The 21,974-nt window shown below is 41.4% G+C and overlaps 1 protein-coding gene across 1 annotated transcript in view; it reads left to right on the forward strand.

Moving 5' to 3' along the window:
- Nucleotides 1–361: 361 nt before the first annotated feature.
- col4a5 (collagen, type IV, alpha 5 (Alport syndrome)) overlaps nt 362–21,974 on the forward strand; it is a gene marked incomplete at its 5' end in the record, with an annotated part of 95,305 nt that continues 73,692 nt past the window's right edge. The window contains 7 exons of the mRNA XM_084327702.1: nt 362–373; nt 2,749–2,808; nt 6,939–7,028; nt 14,317–14,361; nt 14,725–14,769; nt 14,969–15,031; nt 20,957–21,010. Of these exons, the coding sequence (XP_084183828.1) occupies nt 362–373; nt 2,749–2,808; nt 6,939–7,028; nt 14,317–14,361; nt 14,725–14,769; nt 14,969–15,031; nt 20,957–21,010 (369 nt within the window). The remainder of the gene's footprint in view (nt 374–2,748; nt 2,809–6,938; nt 7,029–14,316; nt 14,362–14,724; nt 14,770–14,968; nt 15,032–20,956; nt 21,011–21,974) is intronic.

Here is a 21,974-nt window from a genome sequence, read left to right on the forward strand (position 1 = left end):
CTTTCTCTCTCTCCTCCAAATACTGTAGCTAACCACAGCTCAGAATTTCAGTAACTTAATTACTTAGCTAACCTAGCTACAGTATAAACATGGCTCAGAACGTCAGTAACGTAATACTTAGCTAACCTAGCTACAGTATAAACATGGTTCAGAACGTCAGTAACGTAATACTTAGCTAACCTAGCTACAGTATAAATACGGCTCAGAACGTCAGTAACGTAATACTTAGCTAACCTAGCTACAGTATAAATACGGCTCAGAATGTCAGTAACGTAAATACTTAGCTAACCTAGCTACAGTATAAACACGGCTCAGAATGTCAGTAACGTAAATACTTAGCTAACCTAGCTACAGTATAAACATGGCTCAGAACGTCAGTAACCTAATACTTAGCTAACCTAGCTACAGTATAAATATGGCTCAGAACGTCAGTAACGTAATACTTAGCTAACCTAGCTACAGTATAAACACGGCTCAGAATGTCAGTAACGTAAATACTTAGCTAACCTAGCTACAGTATAAACACGGCTCAGAATGTCAGTAACATAAATACTTAGCTAACCTAGCTACAGTATAAATACGGCTCAGAATGTCAGTAACGTAAATACTTAGCTAACCTAGCTTAGGGTGACCATATTTTGATTTCCAAAAAAGAGGACATGCTGGCCCCAGCCTCGAGATACTTAATTATACTTTGCACAATCGAAGCGGGCATGGCCACCTTCATTTCACTATGTCTTGTGTACTGTACTGTATGTGATGAATAAACCTCTTGAATCTTGAATCTCTACTAAAAGTTTACTCAAAGATGCCTTTATTGTTTTATTATACTTGGAAACATGCACCCAGAAAAGCGGCCATTCTTTTTTTATACTTGAACTTGAGGACTGCATACTTTTTTTGCAAAGCTTATCTTTATACTGTATGCTTATAGCACATGCATAAGCCTGGTCTCTTTTGAAAGATAACATTCTCAAGTTTCGTACACAATAAAGAAAAATCACTTTTAGTGCTAATGAGTAACATAGGGCTGAACATGAGTTGAACTTGTGTACTCACGTTTTTGTGTAGTATAGTTGCAATATTCCAAAATAATATATATATTTTTTGTATAAGCTGGAAAACACTGCAAATCCATAGCCTGAAGGGACATGGGCCTGAAGGGACATGAACGTGTGCTGTCGGGCCTTACAAATACATTTGATTTTGATTTGATTATCAATAAGGTAGGATATCTGGAACACACAAACACACTATTTTTTAAATCACATGCCATGAAACTCTGGGACCTGGCTGAATTTAAGACTGCACAAATCATGTTTAAAGCATGAAACAATTCACTCCCGGGTAACATCCAAAAATGCTGTTATAGAGAGGGGGGGTTACAATTTAGAGGAGAGTCTAACTTCAAGAAACAGGCTGTTCATTCAACAATGTATGTATATTTCAGTTTGTGGAGTGAATATGAGTTGCATAAGATAATAGAGTGTGAAGGTATATTGAATACTGTCTATCTGTATGTCATGTATGTCATATGATGAATTGAAAATGGGGGACCCTGATGTAAACAAGACGAAAGTCTTTCTCTGGTCTGCATCCCCTTAACAATTGTGTGTATTGAGCCGTACTGTATTGTACCCATTCTGCAATCTGTTAATAAAGTTTTCAATCAATCAATCAAGGGGGTAGGAATACATACGTTTACACTTCATTCTATACTCCTGCTTGTTTGTTTTTTAATCTGTTTATTACTTGCTCTGCGGCTCTGCGGCTCTGCAGCTGCATGCTTCTCCGGGAGTCCGGGGTGATAATCTGGCGCACGCCTGACATATCGGCATGTAACTCGAGAACCGAGGCACGGATTTGGGCAATTCAGATGGCATTCGAACGGCAACGAATAGCGCTTTAATTCGGTAATGTATATGTTCGGCGAAAAATGCAGTCCCGAGCCTTCAGATGCTCGCAAAGGTCCGTGAAACTGAAACTGAAACTTAAAAACAATGAAACCCCGGACATTTCCATGAATTTATAAACCCCCCCCGGACGCCCCGGACAGGGCGTGAAAAGAGGACATGTCCGGGCAAAAGAGGACGTTTGGTCACCCTAACCTAGCTACAGTATAAACACGGCTCAGAATGTCAGTAACATAAATACTTCGCACATCGACCCTGGTTTTGGACAAACAGAAAAACGTGCTGCCCTATAAACACTATTTTAAATGTCAGTACAATTGAATGGTGCTCAACCTAATGTTTTCCTACCAGGAGCGTTCATACTGTGGTCTCTGGGTCACCTGTGTTGATGTTGTGTGGAAGTGGAATCATGTTGATGTCAACATAATGCTTATGGGATACCACTAGGGGGCATAGCGAGTGAGTGAGTGAGTGAGTGAGTGAGTGAGTGAGTGAGTGAGTGAGTGAGTGAGTGAGTGAGTGAGTGAGTGAGTGAGTGAATGCATGAATGAATTAATGAATGGATGAGTGAATGGATGAATCGGTGACTGACTGAATGAATGAGTGAGTGAGTTAGTGACATTATAGAGGAGCTTCGCATAAAAAAAAAGCTGGTGTTCAAAATCATACTCAAATTGATGCATATTCAATGGCACATAATGGTTTCCACTTGCAATATTAAAATGTCTCTCTCTCTCTCTCTCTCTCTCTCTCTCTCCCTATCTCTCTCTATCTCTCTCTCCCTATTTCTCTCTCCCCCTCTCTCTCTCCCCCTTTCTCTATGTCTATTTAACAGGCTTGTCATGGCTGCTCAGCAGGATCAAAGTGTGACTGTAGTGGAGTGAAAGGAACTAAGGTGAGTGAATAACACACACACACACACACACACACACACACACACACACACACACACACACACACACACACACACACACACACACACACACACACACACACACACACACACACACACACACACACACACTCATACACACACACACATACACACACACACACAAAGATAACAGCAAGAACGTACACAGATTGAAACAACAAGGAACACAATCACCAGGAGAACAATTCACATACATAAACTATCCAGAAACAACTGAATTCCGCTCTTATTAATTCTTCACTTCAGACATTCACTTCCTATGAAGCAGTAGCCATTGTCAAAAGTACCACCACCCTGGAAATGATTGTACTGAAAGATTTCCCACGCTATGGACTGATAGACAGTGCCTTCGGAAAGTATTCGGCCCCACTCACCTCTTTCCACATTTTGTTTGTTTCATAGACTTAAAATATATTAAATGTATTTGATTGAGTGAAGATAGTGCTATCGTGTGAAACGAGAGATGGCAAGGAATCCGAACATGCTGACCGTGTCATGCTAGCTCACCGGCAAAAGGGGGTAAACCATAGTTTAGTACAGTAGTCACATTTTGACTGGGAAAGAATGGGCATGGCCATTTTCAAAGGGGTCCCTTGACCTCTGACCTCCAGATATCTGAATGAAAAGGGGTTCAATGGAACCACAATAGTCTGCTCTTTACAGTCATAATAGTCCCATGTGGTTTATGCCAGTGCCATGTAGTTTATGCCAGTCTCATGTGGTTTATGCCAGTCCCATGTAGTTTATGCCAGTCCCATGTGGTTTATGCCAGTCTCATGTAGTTTATGCCAGTCCCATGTGGTTTATGCCAGTCGCATGTGGTTTATGCCAGTCCCATGTAGTTTATGCCAGTCCCATGTGGTTTATGCCAGTCCCATGTGGTTTATGCCAGTACCATGTGGTTTATGCCCGTCTCATGTAGTTTATGCCAGTCCCACGTGGTTTATGCCAGTCCCATGTGGTTTATGCCAGTCCCCTGTGGTTTATGCCAGTCCCATGTGGTTTATGCCAGTCCCATGTGGTTTATGCCAGTCCCATGTGGTTTATGCCAGTCTCATGTAGTTTATGCCAGTCCCACGTGGTTTATGCCAGTCTCATGTTGTTTATGCCAGTCCCATGTGGTTTATGCCAGTCCCATGTGGTTTATGCCAGTCTCATGTGGTTTATGCCAGTCTCATGTAGTTTATGCCAGTCCCATGTGGTTTATGGCAGTCCCGTGTAGTTTATGCCAGTCTCATGTGGTTTATGCCAGTCTCATGTAGTTTATGCCAGTCCCACGTGGTTTATGCCAGTCCCATGTGGTTTATGCCAGTCCCCTGTGGTTTATGCCAGTCCCATGTGGTTTATGCCAGTCCCATGTGGTTTATTCCAGTCTCATGTAGTTTATGCCAGTCCCACGTGGTTTATGCCAGTCTCATGTCGTTTATGCCAGTCCCATGTGGTTTATGTCAGTCCCATGTGGTTTATGCCAGTCTCATGTGGTTGATGCCAGTCTCATGTAGTTTATGCCAGTCCCATGTGGTTTATGCCAGTCCCCTGTGGTTTATGCCAGTCCCATGTGGTTTATGCCAGTCCCATGTGGTTTATGCCAGTCCCATGTGGTTTATGCCAGTCTCATGTAGTTTATGCCAGTCCCACGTGGTTTATGCCAGTCTCATGTCGTTTATGCCAGTCCCATGTGGTTTATGCCAGTCCCATGTGGTTTATGCCAGTCTCATGTGGTTGATGCCAGTCTCATGTAGTTTATGCCAGTCCCATGTGGTTTATGGCAGTCCTGTGTAGTTTATGCCAGTCTCATGTGGTTTATGCCAGTCTCATGTAGTTTATGCCAGTCCCATGTGGTTTATGCCAGTCCCATGTAGTTTATGCCAGTCCCATGTGGTTTATGCCAGTCGCATGTAGTTTATGCCAGTCCCATGTGGTTTATGCCAGTCCCATGTGGTTTATGCCAGTCCCATCCCATGTGGTTTATGCCAGTCAATTAAAACAAACTTGTTTTAACAATAAGAAATATTGTGTAGAGATTGATTTAATCGAATCATTAAAATGAACAACAACAACATAAAGTGAAGGGGGCTGAATACTTTCTGAATGCACTGTATGTCACATTAATAATGGGTACGCTTGATTTCGATGTGCCAGTGTACCAGCATTGACAACTACAGTAGTCACTAGTAATATCAGTGCTGCTGGAAACACTGGCATCAAGTGGCATCATGAATATTATTATAGCAACTCATCTTTACCCTACAACACGTCTGTGAAAAGGTCCATTCCACTTAGGTTACAGTGCAACCACTGCAGGCATGTCAAAGGTTCTGTTTGTATGTGCTCACTGCAGAGTGAGGGTCTTCCTACTCTACTGTATATTTGATATGAGATATGTGTGTGCTAATCATAGTGTGTATGTACAGTATGTGTGTGTGTGTGTGTGTGTGTGTGTGTGTGTGTGTGTGTGTGTTTATACCAGGGCTGCCACTTTTTCAACAAATCTGTTGTCAAAATCTTGATCGACTATGGATCTTTCACACAATAAATTCTCAATCACACGGCCGCCATAATTATTGGTTGATGGGGTGGAAAGATGCAGAAGTGCCCATTCACTGATACAACTTTGCTATAGAAATACCATGTCAAGAAGTAAATAAATAAGAGGCACTGATGTTACTACAGACTGATGATTATCTGACTTAAGATTGTTTTATTTGCCATAGTCTTCTTGATTTGCAATGTAGGGGGATGAATATTAGTCCTCTGCTCATTCCTGTCGCCACATTGGTCGCAGTTCATCACAAATTACATCATTATCATTTTGAATTAGATTTGTATAACGGAGTCCGTGCGGTCCTCCTGGTTGTTCCACGCCGGCCGAAAAAGACAATTTCACAGACTTGTTGGTCGAATCAGTTAATTGATCGGCCCATGAAATCCAATGGCTATTTTTACTTGACTAAGATCATCTCAAGTTGAGAACAGCCCATCGTGTACTTATCTAAATCTGGTACAGATGTAAGTGTACTTATCTAAATCTGGTACAGATGTAAGTGTACTTATCTAAATCTGATACAGATCATGTAAGTGTACTTATCTAAATCTGGTACAGATGTAAGTGTACTTATCTAAATCTGGTACAGATGTAAGTGTACTTATCTAAATCTGATACAGATGTAAGTGTACTTATCTAAATCTGATACAGATGTAAGTGTACTTATCTAAATCTGGTACAGATGTAAGTGTACTTATCTAAATCTGATACAGATGTAAGTGTACTTATCTAAATCTGATACAGATGTAAGTGTACTTATCTAAATCTGGTACAGATGTAAGTGTACTTATCTAAATCTGGTACAGATGTAAGTGTACTTATCTAAATCTGGTACAGATGTAAGTGTACTTATCTAAATCTGGTACAGATGTAAGTGTACTTATCTAAATCTGATACAGATGTAAGTGTACTTATCTAAATCTGATACAGATGTAAGTGTACTTATCTAAATCTGATACAGATGTAAGTGAACTTATCTAAATCTGATACAGATGTAAAGCTTGCTGGCCCTTGTTTAGGGGCGACAGTGGCTCAGGAGGTAGAGCAGTCGTCTGGTAGTCGGAAGGTTTCTGGTTCTATACCCGCTCCTCCCGGGGCAGCGTGTCAAAGTGTCCTTGAGCAAGGCACTTAACCCCTAATTCCTTCCGATGTGCAGGTTGGCACCTTGCATGGTTGCCTCCACCATCGGTGTGTGAATGGGTGAATGAATGTGAGGAACAAAATTGTAAAGTGCTTTGGATAAAAGCGCTATATAAATGCACCATTTATTTTTATTATTTAATTTATTTATGGCACAATGGATAATCAAATCATATCCTGTGTTTTATTAGTTAGTATCCATAGTGTTATCCATGTGATGTAGGTCATCTACAGTGTAGGACCGAACCTTCATAGTCGATTCACCCGTTGGTTTGGTTTGGTTGGTTTTTTTTTTCTCAATGAAATCGCCAATTGTCGGGTCGGCAAAGAGCTTGACTAGAGGTGGACTGAGGATGTCTTCAGTGGAGGAGAGGACATAACAGCATGTGTTTCTCCTGCCCTGCAGGGGGAGAGGGGCTTCCCCGGTCTCCAGGGGCAGCCGGGAGTCCCTGGGTTCCCTGGGCCTGAGGGTCCCATCGGAGGCCGCGGAGAGAAGGTAAGTTAATGGGGGGGGGGAACGACCCTTGACCATGAAACTAAGATAAGATATTCCTTTATTGACCCCCTTGGGGAAATTTCAAGCGTCATAGCAGCATGGGAGAGGGGAGTACAGGTATGGGCAAGGTAATAGAAGAAATACATAAATATAGGCAATAAAGTAAAATCTGAATATAGAAATATGAGAAAACAGTGTACAATGTTTTATTAATTCTGAACATGAAGCAGCATGGTAGAAGGGGAGTACAGGTATGGGGCAAGGTAATAGAAGAAATACATAAATTATAGGCAATAAAGTAAAATCTGAATATAGAAATATGAGAAAACAGTGTACAATGTTTTTATTAATTCTGAAGCATGAAAAATATGAGAAAAATAAACAGTATACACAAGGTGCAGGAGTGAGGGTCTGCTATCTCGAAGCTGGGATGATAATAATAATTAAGAGTCAGACACACTGTTATGACCCTGGCTCAAAGGGAAGCAACATTAGTGCACACAGACATCAATGGTCTGTGTTTAAACCAAAAGACTATTCTAATTATGATAACTAGCTCAAACTAAAGATAAAAAAGTGGTGGCAAGGGAAGAGACACTGTTTACACAATCTCTTCTAGCAACAGTCACCCTGCATGTGTGGGTGAGGAAGTGCCTTTGAACCTCCCAGCCAGGTGTCCAATTAGCAGCAATCAGCCAATTAGCAGCAATCACCTGCATGCACAGTGACAACAGGAGTAACCAAGATCATGGGTACATAACACTTCCCCCACCAAAATGGTTGCCCAGGAGGCAACCACTACACAACAAATCACAAACAGTGAGTCACTACCACAAAGCGGCAATGGGTCGGCCCCTGTCGAACAAGACCATCAACGTTGTCGAATGCTCCCCACACGAGAACATTCGACAATGTTGTTTAATACAAACAACATCTCCCCGACTCTTGGCTAAATGAGCCCCCCCCTCAAAATGTATCCTGCTGGACCCAGATGGAGTGAATCTGGTGGGAACATCCGATCTGTCTTCACCACCACCTGTTCTACTGAGGCGCCAGGCCTAAAAGCCAATCCACCCCATGAACAGATCATCCCAAAACAAAAACTTTGTTTGAACAGGCCGCTCCACCCATACCGACCTGTCAAAAAGAGGCATCAAACTGGAAACAGCTATGACATTCTCACGATTCAAAATGGCGGCACATAAACCAACGTCATGACTCAAAAATGGTGGCACACACATCAACTACGTCACGATCAAAATGGTTGCCTCTCATTAGACTAGGTCGTGAATCATCATTAGAATCATCAACTGACATACTGGGATCATCCTGCCTACAAGTGAAACATCATGTACAGTAGAGCTACTGTGGGAAGGCTGGTAGCTTAAAGGATAACTCCACTTTTTTTTTAAATTAGCTTATTTAACATCTTCCCTGGAGTTAGACAAGAAGATGCATACCTTTTTTGTCTCTGTGCGTGCATTTTAGCTTTGGGAATAGACGCTCCATTAGCATAGCTTAGCTTCATCACTGGAAGTGGGGGAGGACAGTAGCCTTACAGTGCCTTACAATGTATTGCAAGGTCTGACATTGACCCCCTTTTCAGGAGTTGACCTAGAGCCCACCAAGGTCATGCATATCAAGTTTGGTCAATGTCAGACCTTGCAATACACTGTAAGGCACTTGTAAGGCTACTGTCCTCCCCCACTTCCAGTGATGAAGCTAAGCTATGCTAACGGAGCGTCTATTCCCAAAAGCTAAAATGCACGCACAGAGACAAAAAAAGGTATGCATCTTCTTGTCTAACTCCAGGGAAGATGTTAAATAAGCGAATTTAAAAAAAAAAAAGTGGAGTTATCCTTTAAGTCAGGGCCTTTGTAGCCTCTTCAACCAGAACGGTGCATGAAACACCAGAAACACTAACAGAAATGGTGCCACCTGAATCAGCAACATTTCTCATAGCATCCTTCCCACACTCATCCTCCAATTCGGTCCGTGGCCTCAGCCACCGTACAGGCTGGGAAGACCTTGAGACACTGCGCTGCCGAGGTCATCTCCTGCCACATGCGTATCCGGCACGCAGGTCACCTTCGGTTCCACCACCGGGCCCGACACTAGGGCACAAAGAAGAACAAGCACTATGCAGAGGTACATTCATAGTGTGCATTCCAAAACCTTCAACAACAACGCCTGCACCTGCATTACTTAAACTACGCCGCGCCATCTCACGGTTAAAAGCGGCCACTTCAAAGAGGGACGACAAGGGAGACATCTCTATTTTGCTCTAGCGCTAGCTCCTCATGAGATGGTATCACCTTCCCAAATCCCTCAACAGGGTCACTTTCCAAGTCAACAAAGAACGTGTCACCAAGTGTAATGTCACAATTTGAAGTATCAACAACATCACTTTTGTCCTTTGACATTGCCCATGTCACAGCATACACAGGGAACACTCCTGGATGTTTCTGTGCCAGCTCATCAGGGACCTCAGAAACCACAGGAATGGGAATTACAACTGGAGTAGCCAGCACTTTGTCACCAGCCAAATCATTCCCTAGAATGAAGGACACACCTCTTATGGGAATGTGAGAACATACCCCCACGACAACATTGCCTGATAATAAGGGAGAGTTGAGTGTGACCTCATGCAAAGGTGCATCCACAAAGCCTCCTCCAAAGCCTTGAACAACGGCACCGGAATGCAATGAAGACTTTTCTGAAAACGGCAAAATACCCTCCAGAATGAGGGACTGAAAAGCTCCTGTATCTCTCCATATTGTTATAGCCTGCTTTGACTCTAGGGCATCAGTCAGGGAAACAAAGCCATCCATCATAAACCTTGAGGAGCCCTCGAGCTCTTTGTCCACACCTTTGATACTTCCCCCATCACCCTCTAACGTCGGCATAGGTGTTCTGCATACGGTTTCTACCAGAGCCACAGTCTTGACATTTTTTCTGTTCAAGCACAGGGCACCCAGCAACGATATGACCAGGCTCCTTACAGTAGAAACATATAATCCCCTCTGGGAATGCACTAGCAGAACCACCATGCCTAGGAGGTGAAGTAAACTGACCAGCAGACACAGGTTTTGGGAAAACGGCCCCCCTGAAAAGGACGCCTACCCCTGGACTCAACACGGTATTCCTCCACAAAGACGGACTTGTGTGTTAACACAAACTCATCAGCCAAGACAGCAGCGTCGCCTATCTCCAACACCTTACGCTCGTTTAGATTAGTGGAAACAGTATCAGGAACACATCTTTTAAATTCCTCTAGGAGAATCAACTGTCTAAGCTGCTCCCTTGACTCTGCCTTCTGCGAGGTGCACCATCTATCAAATAGGTTCTCCTTCTCTTTTCCAAATTCAACATACGACTGTCCCTCCGACCTGCGAAAGCCTCTAAAACGCTGACGATAGGCCTCTGGGACTAACTCATAAGCCCTCAATATGGAAGCTTTACCAAGCTCATAGTCAGCACTCTGTTCAAGGGACAGAGTAGTATACGCCTCCTATGCCTTGCAAACGAGAACACACCGCAGCAGCAGCGTCCAGGCCGTATTAGGCCACTTCAACGTGGTTGCCACCCGTTCAAAAAGGGGAAAATACCTATCCACATCCTTCTCAAAAAAAGGAGGCACCATCCTAATATTTTTGCCGACATCAAAACCGGAACACGACTCTGAATGCAGAGAACCTGCCTGCAAGGCAGCATGCTTAAATTCAAGCTCCTTCAGTGCACGTTCGTGCTCTAGCAACTTAAACTCACGCTCTTGCAACATTTGTTTCTCCTCAAGCCCACGCTGTTCACGCTCTTGCTGTAGCTGCTGTTCCCTAAGCTCACGCTCTTGTTGCTGCTGCTGTTCCCTAAGCTCACGCTCTTGTTGTAGCTGTTTTTCCTTAAATGCTAACTCCCTAGGGCCCCAATCAATGGCAACACCTTCCGCCACACCAGAGAGTTGTGGAGATACCTCAGACAAAAGAGGCTCATCCACCTTTGCCACAAGCACCTGCTCCTCAATGAGTATAGCCCTCAAAGTCCCCAAGGCAGTAGTTTTCAGCGCCACAAACTACTCACTTTAGAGCAGGGCTATTCAACTGGTGGCCAGATCCGGCCCGCGGGATGATTCTGACCGGCCCGCAAAAGATTACATGATAATTAAAAATATATATATATTTAATATTTCTTTTTAACTTTTTTCTTTTCATGTCAACGTTCACACGCACAATTGAGCCAAAGGTCACTCAATTAATGACAGATTTCATTGATAAATTGAGGGAAAACTTTGCAAGTCGATTTGATGAATTTGACATGCCCAGAGAATTGATGCATTTTGTGAGCAACCCATTTGCCAATGTAGCTGCTATTTCCACAAAAGGACAAGAGTTCCTTGCATCACTTCACATTGATGAAGGTCTCCTGCAACTTGAAATAATTTACATGCAAGCATCATCTGCTCTGAAGCAGGCACTTGAGAATGAATCCACCACAACATTTTGGATAAAGTGTATTCATGTCAACACATTCCCCAAAATAAAAACGCTGGCAATATCTGTGCTAACAATGTTTGGCTCAACATACACCTGTGAATTCAGTTTCTCTCACATGAATGCCATTAAAACAAGCAACGTGCCTCCTTGACAAATTAGCATTTGCATCACTGTTTGCGGGTAGCCCTCACTTCCTATGAACCCTCTTTCTCTGCCATTGCCCAGTCAAAGAAGTGCAATCTCTCTCATTAGATGTGTGTATGTAGGCTAGGCCTGTCTGCCCCCCACCCCCCCTGATGTTTGAGAGTTAAGAGTGGACAATAAGTGCTAATAAGATGCTGTGATTTGCTGTTGTTGCACAGACATGAAGCACTTTTTCATAAGCTCAGCTGCACTATAAATGTGTTTTTTTGTTCAAGTGTTGATGTTAGAATGTTCAGATGCACATCATGCAGTTGTTTGTTTTTTATTTTATTTTTATATTGAAATGTTGAAGAGGAGATGTTGCAGTTGTTGCACAGTCATAAATGAAGCACTTTTTGCAGGAGATGTTGCAGATGTGGCACATAAATTAAGCACTTTTTTTTAAAAGTATACTACTTTTGCAATGTAGTTAAATAAAAGTTGTGAAAATGTGGTTGCGTGTTGTGTCAAGTGTACATATATTCATAGCATGGGGAGGCGCCGTGGCAGTCCGGCCCCTGGCCCCTTGGGTTTCTGACAATGTGGCCCCCTGAACAATTTAGTTGACTAGCCCTGCTTTAGAGTTACCAAAAGCTGCCAAAAGCACCCTAGCATACACACAATTTACCTGAAGAACCACTAAAGAACCACTGAAGAACCACTGAAGAACCACTGAAGAATCACGAAGAACCACTGAAGAACCACTAAAGAGCCACTAAAGAACCACTGAAGAACCACTAAGGAACCACTGAAGAAACACTAAAGAACCACTGAAGAACCACGAAGAACCACTGAAGAACCATGAAGAACCATAAAGAACCACTGAAGCACGCTGAAGCACAGCTGAAGCACTGCTGAAGCACCACTGAAGCACCCCTTGTTAGTGTTAACATGCTAATGCTAATACTAATAAGTATAAGGAGAGCAGTCAGTTTTTGTGCCTGTCCGCCTGTGTGTTCGGCGTGCGACCTGGTGGAGATGTGTGCTCTACTGAGCGCACCTTTCTAGGTTGCAAATAATTCAACCACCCTGAAATAAGCAGATGTGTCATACGTGCAGGAGGTCAGGTGCTAACAGGTAGGCTATTCAAACAAGCAGGAAACCGCACACCCATGGCGCTACCTGCACATGCCTTCAACAAAACATCCCTGTGTTACACAAAAAAAATTATAATAATAAACAAAGTCAAACAGGTGCCCCTTATAATCTGATATGACTACTCACAGCTTCTACATCTACACTGCAGTCAAACGAAGAACTGCCAGTCAAAATCACAAAAATAAGGGCATACTCACCTGTTTGAAGACCGGCTCAAGCCCCCACGTTACACAACATGTAACGATCACTACCCAAACTACAGCACCAAGACACACCATGCAAAAAAAAACAACAACAAACAAATTCTAGGGGTATCTGTTTTCCAAATTCACTCCCGGACGAGTGCCCAACTGTTACGACCCTGGCTCAAAGGGAAGCAACATTAGTGCACACAGACATCAATGGTCTGTGTTTAAACCAAAAGACTATTCTAATTATGATAACTAGCTCAAACTAAAGATAAAAAATGGTGGCAAGGGAAGAGACACTGTTTACACAATCTCTTCTAGCAACAGTCACCCTGCATGTGTGGGTGAGGAAGTGCCTTTGAACCTCCCAGCCAGGTGTCCAATTAGCAGCAATCAGCCAATTAGCAGCAATCACCTGCATGCACAGTGACACAGGAGTAACCAAGATCATGGTGCATAACACACACTGGTCAGACATTCCAAATAGTTCTGGAGTTCTGCAGCTGTTATTAAACTAAATGTAGCGTAAGCGCCGCTGGTTCTGTCAGGCACTTGAGCAGAGGCAGCGGCCGGCCCTGCTGTCATCTGTAGTCACTAGCTGTGGCACCGCTTCTGGGACGCTCCACCAAAGAGGCTGGATGCAGGAAGAGGGAAGACAGTTGGGGAAATGAATAGGAGGTGATGTCCTCACTGAAAAACTCAACACACGTCATTCAAAGAAAAACTCAACACATGTCATTCAAGATGAATAGGAGGCGATGTCCTCACTGAAAAACTCAACACACGTCATTCAGGTTATTAGCGAAACGTGTGCGATAGCAATCAACTGCTTAATATCGGGAATGTCACTTTTTTTTTTTTTGTAAATAAAATATTTTCTTAATTTGGTGTAAAAATTTGCCAAATCATTAGCATAGCTCGCCCTCATTGTTTTTAAATCATCAGAAAAGGTGAAATATGTCATCAGTATCTACAATATAACAAAAATCCCTTTTAAAAAAGAATGACATTCCAAGTTTAAAATGTCAATATATTTCTAAGACCCTAAACGTGGCATATGTTGCTCAATCAAATAAGCCTCCACCGCTATTACTGGTATTAAGCATTTTTAGGATAGGGAATACGTCATTATTTATTAATATACTGTACGTGCTTGGATATCAATCAATGTGATTTTACTTCCCATGTTTTATCTTGATTTAATTTCTCTCTCTCTCTCTCTCTCTCTCTCTCTCTCTCTCTCTCTCTCTCTCTCTCTCTCTCTCTCTCTCTCTCTCTCTCTCTCTCTCTCTCTCTCTCTCTCTCTCTCTCTCTCTCTCTCTCTCTCAGGGTGGTGATGGACCATCCGGACCATCTGGCCCAAAAGGAATAAGAGTGAGTAGAATATTACATCCATTTATTTTTTTTAAATCTCATTCTGTTTTCTGTTGGATACACTTGTATACTCAATAGCCATTTTCACAAAGTAGCGCCACAGTGAACCCATGCTGTCCATGCTGTCCATGCTGTCCATGCTGCACTCCCGGCCTAGATCCTGTCTGCTCACATGGATTAGCGACCCAGCACAGTTCACCTTGGGTTGTAATACCCACCTTTGTCCAGCAGATGTCGCCATTTCGACTCGATTTTCAAGTCCATGTTATCCAATTGTCCAGTAAAGACTTTGGTTTATGTTTGCTTCATACTACAATCATAACGGATTGCTTTTTGCTTTTGCTTTTTTTCACCACCTAATAGGGACCTCCCGGATTGCCAGGATTTCCAGGAACGCCAGGAATACCAGTGAGTTTTCCAACCATTCCTTTTAACACAGACTGACATAATCACAAGCCCTGTCTTTTATGTGAACCATGTCCAATGCTTGTAATATTGCATGTGATGTAAATCATTTTCAAATACTTCAACATAACTGAGCTGCATCGCTCTCCTACCTGTGTGTTTTGGAGTGACATCACTTCCTGTGTTTCTTCCCGGGTCCCAGGGTCTGCCAGGGCAGGACGGGCCTCCAGGTCCAAGGGGCACAGCGGGCTGCAACGGAACAAAGGTATCATATCCATCTGTCATGTATTTGCTGATTTGATTGCACCAACAATTGAACCCTTGCACTGAAGAACCATATAAGTCTGTTTTTATACATGATATATACACAACACTCTAACTTACCATCTTTAGATAATAAAGTACTCAACCTCTACTGTCTTTAACTATGAGTGAACACAACACTCTAACTCACCATCTTTAGATAATAAAGTACTCAACCTCTACTGTCTTTAACTATGAGTGAACACAACACTTTAGGCTGCGGTTAGACTGAGTTTCGTTTTCAGATGAGTTTCGCTTTTCCAGGTCGCAACATAGCCGGTAGGCGAGTCACACTTTCGTTTTGTCACCTGAGCACAGTGATGTAGTACACTGCCAAAGCAGTAGGTGGCAGTAGGTGGCGAACATGAAGGCAATTTTCAACCAATCAGAACTTGAATGTGCCGATACACTTCCTGCAAAGAAAATGTCAACAAGGCGCCGCCATCTTTAAATGCCTATTTACCCAATGCAGCACTTATTTTTCAGCAAAGTGTAATAAAAGTGCAATAAACAAAACGGATACATTCACTGTGTGTTCTGCCTCTCATTTGTTGATGAAACAAAACTAACATCAACACAAGTGACCACCAAGAGCGGATAGTTTAGTCTCAAAAAGGATTGGCGATGTTGTTAGCTACATTGTTAGCTACATGCTAACGTGAATGGAATATGCCAGTATAACAGTATAGCATTGTGGCTAGAAGCTAACGCTAGCTCACGTTAACCAGCCAGCACCAAACTGATGATATCGGGAGCTATCAGTAGCTAGATAACATTAGAGACAACGGCGTGTGTATTAAACAAAGGTGAATAGATGACTGGGCCATTTTGTTTAATGCTTGTTAAGATTGAAAGAGGAGCTTGAGCTAACAGGGTCTGATAGCTAACGCTAGCTCACGTTAGCCAGCTGCAGTGCTCATGCAATCGGTAATGCTAGCAGAATGAATGGATGTAAACTTTATTTAACATATTGCATAATGGGTACAATACAATACGGCTCAATACAAACAATTGTTAAGGGAATGCAGACTGTTGTAGCTTGGACTGGGGTCCTTATAACAATAACTTGACAACACATGGTAGCTGCAGCTATTTGGGACAGCTCTGTTGTCACCGGAAGGGCACGCAGATGGTATCTACTGCGCATGGGCGTTGAGCAACAACGGCTCCGCGCAGATTACAGATTACGTTGTTGGCGAGTTTTGGCGAGGAAAACACCTTTTCAGCGTTCCCGCAGGGCAATGCGTTTTCCTGCCAAAACGTTATTTCTATCTAATAGGGACAGCAAACGTATTCAAAAACGTATTCAAACGAGCACAAGAACAGTGTCTGTAACAAGGGCCTACCATCTTTAGATAATAAAGTACTCAACCTCTACAACACTCTAACTTACCATCTTTAGATAATAAAGTACTCAACCTCTACTGTCTTTAACTATGAGTGAACACAACACTCTAACTTACCATCTTTAAATAATAAAGTACTCAACCTCTACTGTCTTTAACTATGAGTGAACACAACACTCTAACTTACCATATTTAGATAATAAAGTACTCAACCTCTACTGTCTTTAACTATGAACAAACACAACACTCTAACTTACCATCTTTAAATAATAAAGTACTCAACCTCTACTGTCTTTAACTATGAGTGAACACAACACTAACTCACCATCTTTAGATAATAAAGTACTCAACCTCTACTGTCTTTAACTATGAGTGAACACAACACTAACTCACCATCTTTAGATAATAAAGTACTCAACCTCTACTGTCTTTAACTATGAGTGAACACAACACTCTAACTCACCATCTTTAGATAATAAAGTACTCAACCTCTACTGTCTTTAACTCAAACTCTACTGTATTTAACTAGTATGAGTGAACACAACACTCTAACTTACCATGTTTAGATAATAAAGTACTCAACCTCTACTGTCTTTAACTATGAGTGAACACAACACTCTAACTTACCATGTTTAGATAATAAAGTACTAAACCTCTACTGTCTTTAACTATGGGTGAACACAACACTCTAACTTACCATGTTTAGATAATAAAGTACTCAACCTCTACTGTCTTTAACTCAACCTCTACTGTATTTAACTACAGTATGAGTGAACACAACACTCTAACTTACCATGTTTACATAATAAAGTACTCAACCTCTACTGTCTTTAACTATGAGTGAACACAACACTCTAACTTACCATGTTTAGATAATAAAGTACTCAACCTCTACTGTCTTTAACTCAACCTCTACTGTATTTAACTACAGTATGAGTGAACACAACACTCTAACTTACCATGTTTAGATAATAAAGTACTAAACCTCTACTGTCTTTAACTATGGGTGAACACAACACTCTAACTTACCATGTTTAGATAATAAAGTACTCAACCTCTACTGTCTTTAACTCAACCTCTACTGTATTTAACTACAGTATGAGTGAACACAACACTCTAACTTACCATGTTTACATAATAAAGTACTCAACCTCTACTGTCTTTAACTATGAGTGAACACAACACTCTAACTTACCATGTTTAGATAATAAAGTACTCAACCTCTACTGTCTTTAACTCAACCTCTACTGTATTTAACTACAGTATGAGTGAACACAACACTCTAACTTACCATCTGTAGATAATAAAGTACTCAACCTCTACTGTCAAGTCAAGAGTTTTAATTGTCACGGCATACAGGTATACAATGAAATGCGGGTGGTCTTGCCCGCAACGATGTGCAATACAGTGGTACAACATATAATAGAATCAAAAAATGAAAAAACAACATTGTGCAGTAAACAGGTAACAGGTAACATGGAGTGACATCTCGGTATCTGTACATAGTTATTTACAGAGCATATGGGACATGCTAGTTAGCTTTGGTAGTGCAATACACTGTTCCTGTTATTCTAATTTAAAGTGTCCTTTCCTTTGGCCATAAGTGTGCGTGTGTGCGACATGAGTGTGTGCCCGCTCATGTTAAAGTGTTAAGTGGCTGCTTGTGTGTGAGCGTGCACAGCGTGCGTGTTGTGTGTGTGTTCATGTGTGCTTGTGTGTGGATAGTTCAATGTTCTGAGCACTCAATGTTCATTGTTCATGGCTCTGATGGCCTGGGGGAAGAAGCTGAGCCTAAGCCGCTCTGTCCTAGTAGCTGGGGTTCGCAGGCGTCTGCCTGACCTCAGCAGCTGAAACAGGCTGTTATTGGGGTGGTGAGGGTCTTTCATTATCCTGCAGGCTCTGGATTTGCACCTCTTGTTGTATAGAACCTGCAGGGGGGGTAGTGCAATACCCGTGGTACGCTCGGCTAAACCATGTTTAGATAACAATGTACTCAACCTCTACTGTCTTTAACTATGAGTGAACACAACACTAACTCACCATCTTTAGATAATAAAGTACTCAACCTCTACTGTCTTTAACTATGAGTGAACACAACACTCTAACTCACCATCTTTAGATAATAAAGTACTCAACCTCTACTGTCTTTAACTCAACCTCTACTGTATTTAACTATAGTATGAGTGAACACAACACTCTAACTTACCATGTTTAGATAATAAAGTACTCAACCTCTACTGTCTTTAACTATGAGTGAACACAACACTCTAACTTACCACGTTTAGATAATAAAGTACTCAACCTCTACTGTCTTTAACTATGAGTGAACACAACACTCTAACTTACCATGTTTAGATAATAAAATACTCAACCTCTACTGTCTTTAACTCAACCTCTTACTGTATTTAACTACAGTATGAGTGAACACAACACTCTAACTTACCATGTTTACATAATAAAGTACTCAACCTCTACTGTCTTTAACTATGAGTGAACACAACACTCTAACTTACCATGTTTAGATAACAAAGTACTCAACCTCTACTATCTTTAACTATGAGTGAACACAACACTCTAACTTACCATCTGTAGATAATAAAGTACTCAACCTCTACTGTCTTTAACTATGAGTGAACACAACACTCTAACTTACCATGTTTAGATAATAAAGTACTCAACCTCTACTGTCTTTAACTCAACATCTACTGTATTTAACTACAGTATGAGTGAACACAACACTCTAACTTACCATGTTTAGATAATAAAGTACTCAACCTCTACTGTCTTTAACTATGAGTGAACACAACACTCTAACTTACCATGTTTAGATAATAAAGTACTCAACCTCTACTGTCTTTAACTATGCGTGAACACAACACTCTAACTTACCATCTTTAGATAATAAAGTACTCAACCTCTACTGTCTTTAACTATGAGTGAACACAACACTCTAACTCACCATCTTTAGATAATAAAGTACTCAACCTCTACTGTCTTTAACTATGAGTGAACACAACACTCTAACTTACCATCTTTAGATAATAAAGTACTCAACTTCTACTGTCTTTAACTCAACCTCTACTGTATTTAACTACAGTATGAGTGAACACAACACTCTAACTTACCATCTGTAGATAATAAAGTACTCAACCTCTACTGTCTTTAACTATGAGTAAACACAACACTCTAACTTACCATGTTTAGATAATAAAGTACTCAACCTCTACTGTCTTTAACTATGCGTGAACACAACACTCTAACTTACCATCTTTAGATAATAAAGTACTCAACCTCTACTATCTTTAACTATGAGTGAACAACACTCTAACTTACCATCTTTAGATAATAAATTACTCAACCTGTCCTCTACTGTCTTTAACTCAACCTCTACTGTATTTAACTACAGTATGAGTGAACACAACACTCTAACTTACCATGTTTAGATAATAAAGTACTCAACCTCTACTGTCTTTAACTATGAGTGAACACAACACTCTAACTTACCATATTTAGATAATAAAGTACTCAACCTCTACTGTCTTTAACTATGAGTGAACACAACACTCTAGCTTACCATCTTTAGATAATGAAGTACTCAACCTCTACTGTCTTTAACTATAATAATGTCTTTAGATAATAAAGTTTGAAAACATTGTTCCTCTGAAAACTTAAAATATACTTATATCTGGTTCTTCGTCTGAAGTGCTCAATTAGTGCTTTTGAAGTTGCTGATTTGTTCATATCTGCCATGAGTAATGGTGGTAACGAGGACCTTGTAACCACCATCAGGAGAAGGGTTTAAAAGTAAGGGGGAGAACAACTACTAATGAGTCAGTCGCAGTCAACCAGCACCTGCTAATGGGTCTGACCCTTTTGCTCAGCTGGTTAGTGCGGCCGCCTGTGGATCCTATGGTCCCAGGTTCAAATCCACTCGGTTACATTGACACTGAACATTTTTGACAGCTACTTCACTCTGTAAGAAGTTGTGGGTGGAAATGTTCTTTATATAAACAAAGGGTAAAAAATGTTTTATTGTAATTGAACAACATGCCAAACTTCCATGATCTAATTCCACTAGATAGATCATCATTTTGTCATCATGAAACCGCATTGTGCGCGAGTACTCAGTTGTTGGTATCTGTGACATTGATTGATACAAAGTGCAAGTATCTTAGCCAGAGGAGCGAAGCCTCTTGCTTTTAAGAATATTTTAGCCTGGTATCAGGTCAATACCCGATACTGCCTGGTCCTGTTAAAAGTTGAAATATGGTTTGCTCTCAATTTCCGATTAGTACTAGAATTAATTAGGGGGATAGGCTTTTACAATTTCTGCTAACAGGGGTCTGCCATCCTCTGTCATCTCTCCTCAAGTCAACCCTTTTTACCTAGAAACTGGTTCCAAAATTACTTTAACTTGAATATCTAATTTTTCATTCGACTTCTTCTTCTTCTTCTTCTTCTTCTTCTTCTTCTTCTTCTTCTTCTTCTTCTTCTTCTTCTTCTTCTTCTTCTTCTTCTTCTTCTTCTTCTGTGGTGTGCAGGGTGAGAGGGGCTTTCCAGGAAGCGGAGGCATCCCTGGACTGGATGGACGCTTGGTGAGTAGTTCTACACATCACATTAAATGTCTTCATTGATCACACAACAGCACCTAAGACACTGACATCAGTTTGTGAGCGTATGTGTGTTAGAGGTCCACAAGTCCTAATCTATTTCATGTTTCCTATGTTGTTGTTGGTGGAGCTGCTAGCGCTTAGCTTAGCATGAGGCTAACTGTTTTCCACCACTGGGTCACAGTGACAGTGATCAGTCAATTCAACAGACCTTACCTTATTGCAGGGGCGTCCATTTGGTATGGCAAGGTATGGCACTCGCCATACCTTGGCAAATAAAAATGTAATTTCTTTTTTTTTTTACAATTTTTTATGTTGATTTAGAATTTGAATGTCAACATTATGAACGAAGCTTCGAACTATTCGGTACAGCCCTAGCATGTTTTGATATTGTCAATTATCTCACTTTTACTAGGTGACTTTTGCTGTGACTAACTGAAATATGCCCAAAAAAAAGGAAAATGGACATAGGGAAGTTTTTTTTATCAAAGGGCAGCAGAGACAAGTGATACAGGGACACAGGTAAGGTCTTACAATGGCTTAGTGATTATAACAGTGCAGTTCAGCATTCAGTAACCCATACTTTTTGTGAATGTGTTTTTGATACTACATTCTGTTGAACACACACCTCAAAACCGTACCTAAGGAAAATTGGCTCAATTGCAAGAAAAGTAATAGACAGTTATGATATTACATTCTGCATAATTCGTATGCAAAATATTGTGGTTCCCTGCTTTAGTCTGTTGACACATTTCTATACTAAAAATGCTTGTGTAGTCCTGTGTCATACCTAAATGTCATATAACTGAATTGTATAGAAACAATTCACCAAAAGTGACTATTGCACAACTGATTTGACAAAATAAATCCACCTAGGGGGGGAAACCCCGCCTTCACCCCCCCCCCACCCCCACCCACCCCTCCCCCACCCTCCTCGCCATACCTTGCC

The sequence above is a fragment of the Notolepis coatsorum genome (genome assembly GCF_963971535.1).
Source record: "Notolepis coatsorum genome assembly, chromosome: 13".
In the NCBI taxonomy this organism is placed as follows: domain Eukaryota; kingdom Metazoa; phylum Chordata; class Actinopteri; order Aulopiformes; family Paralepididae; genus Notolepis; species Notolepis coatsorum.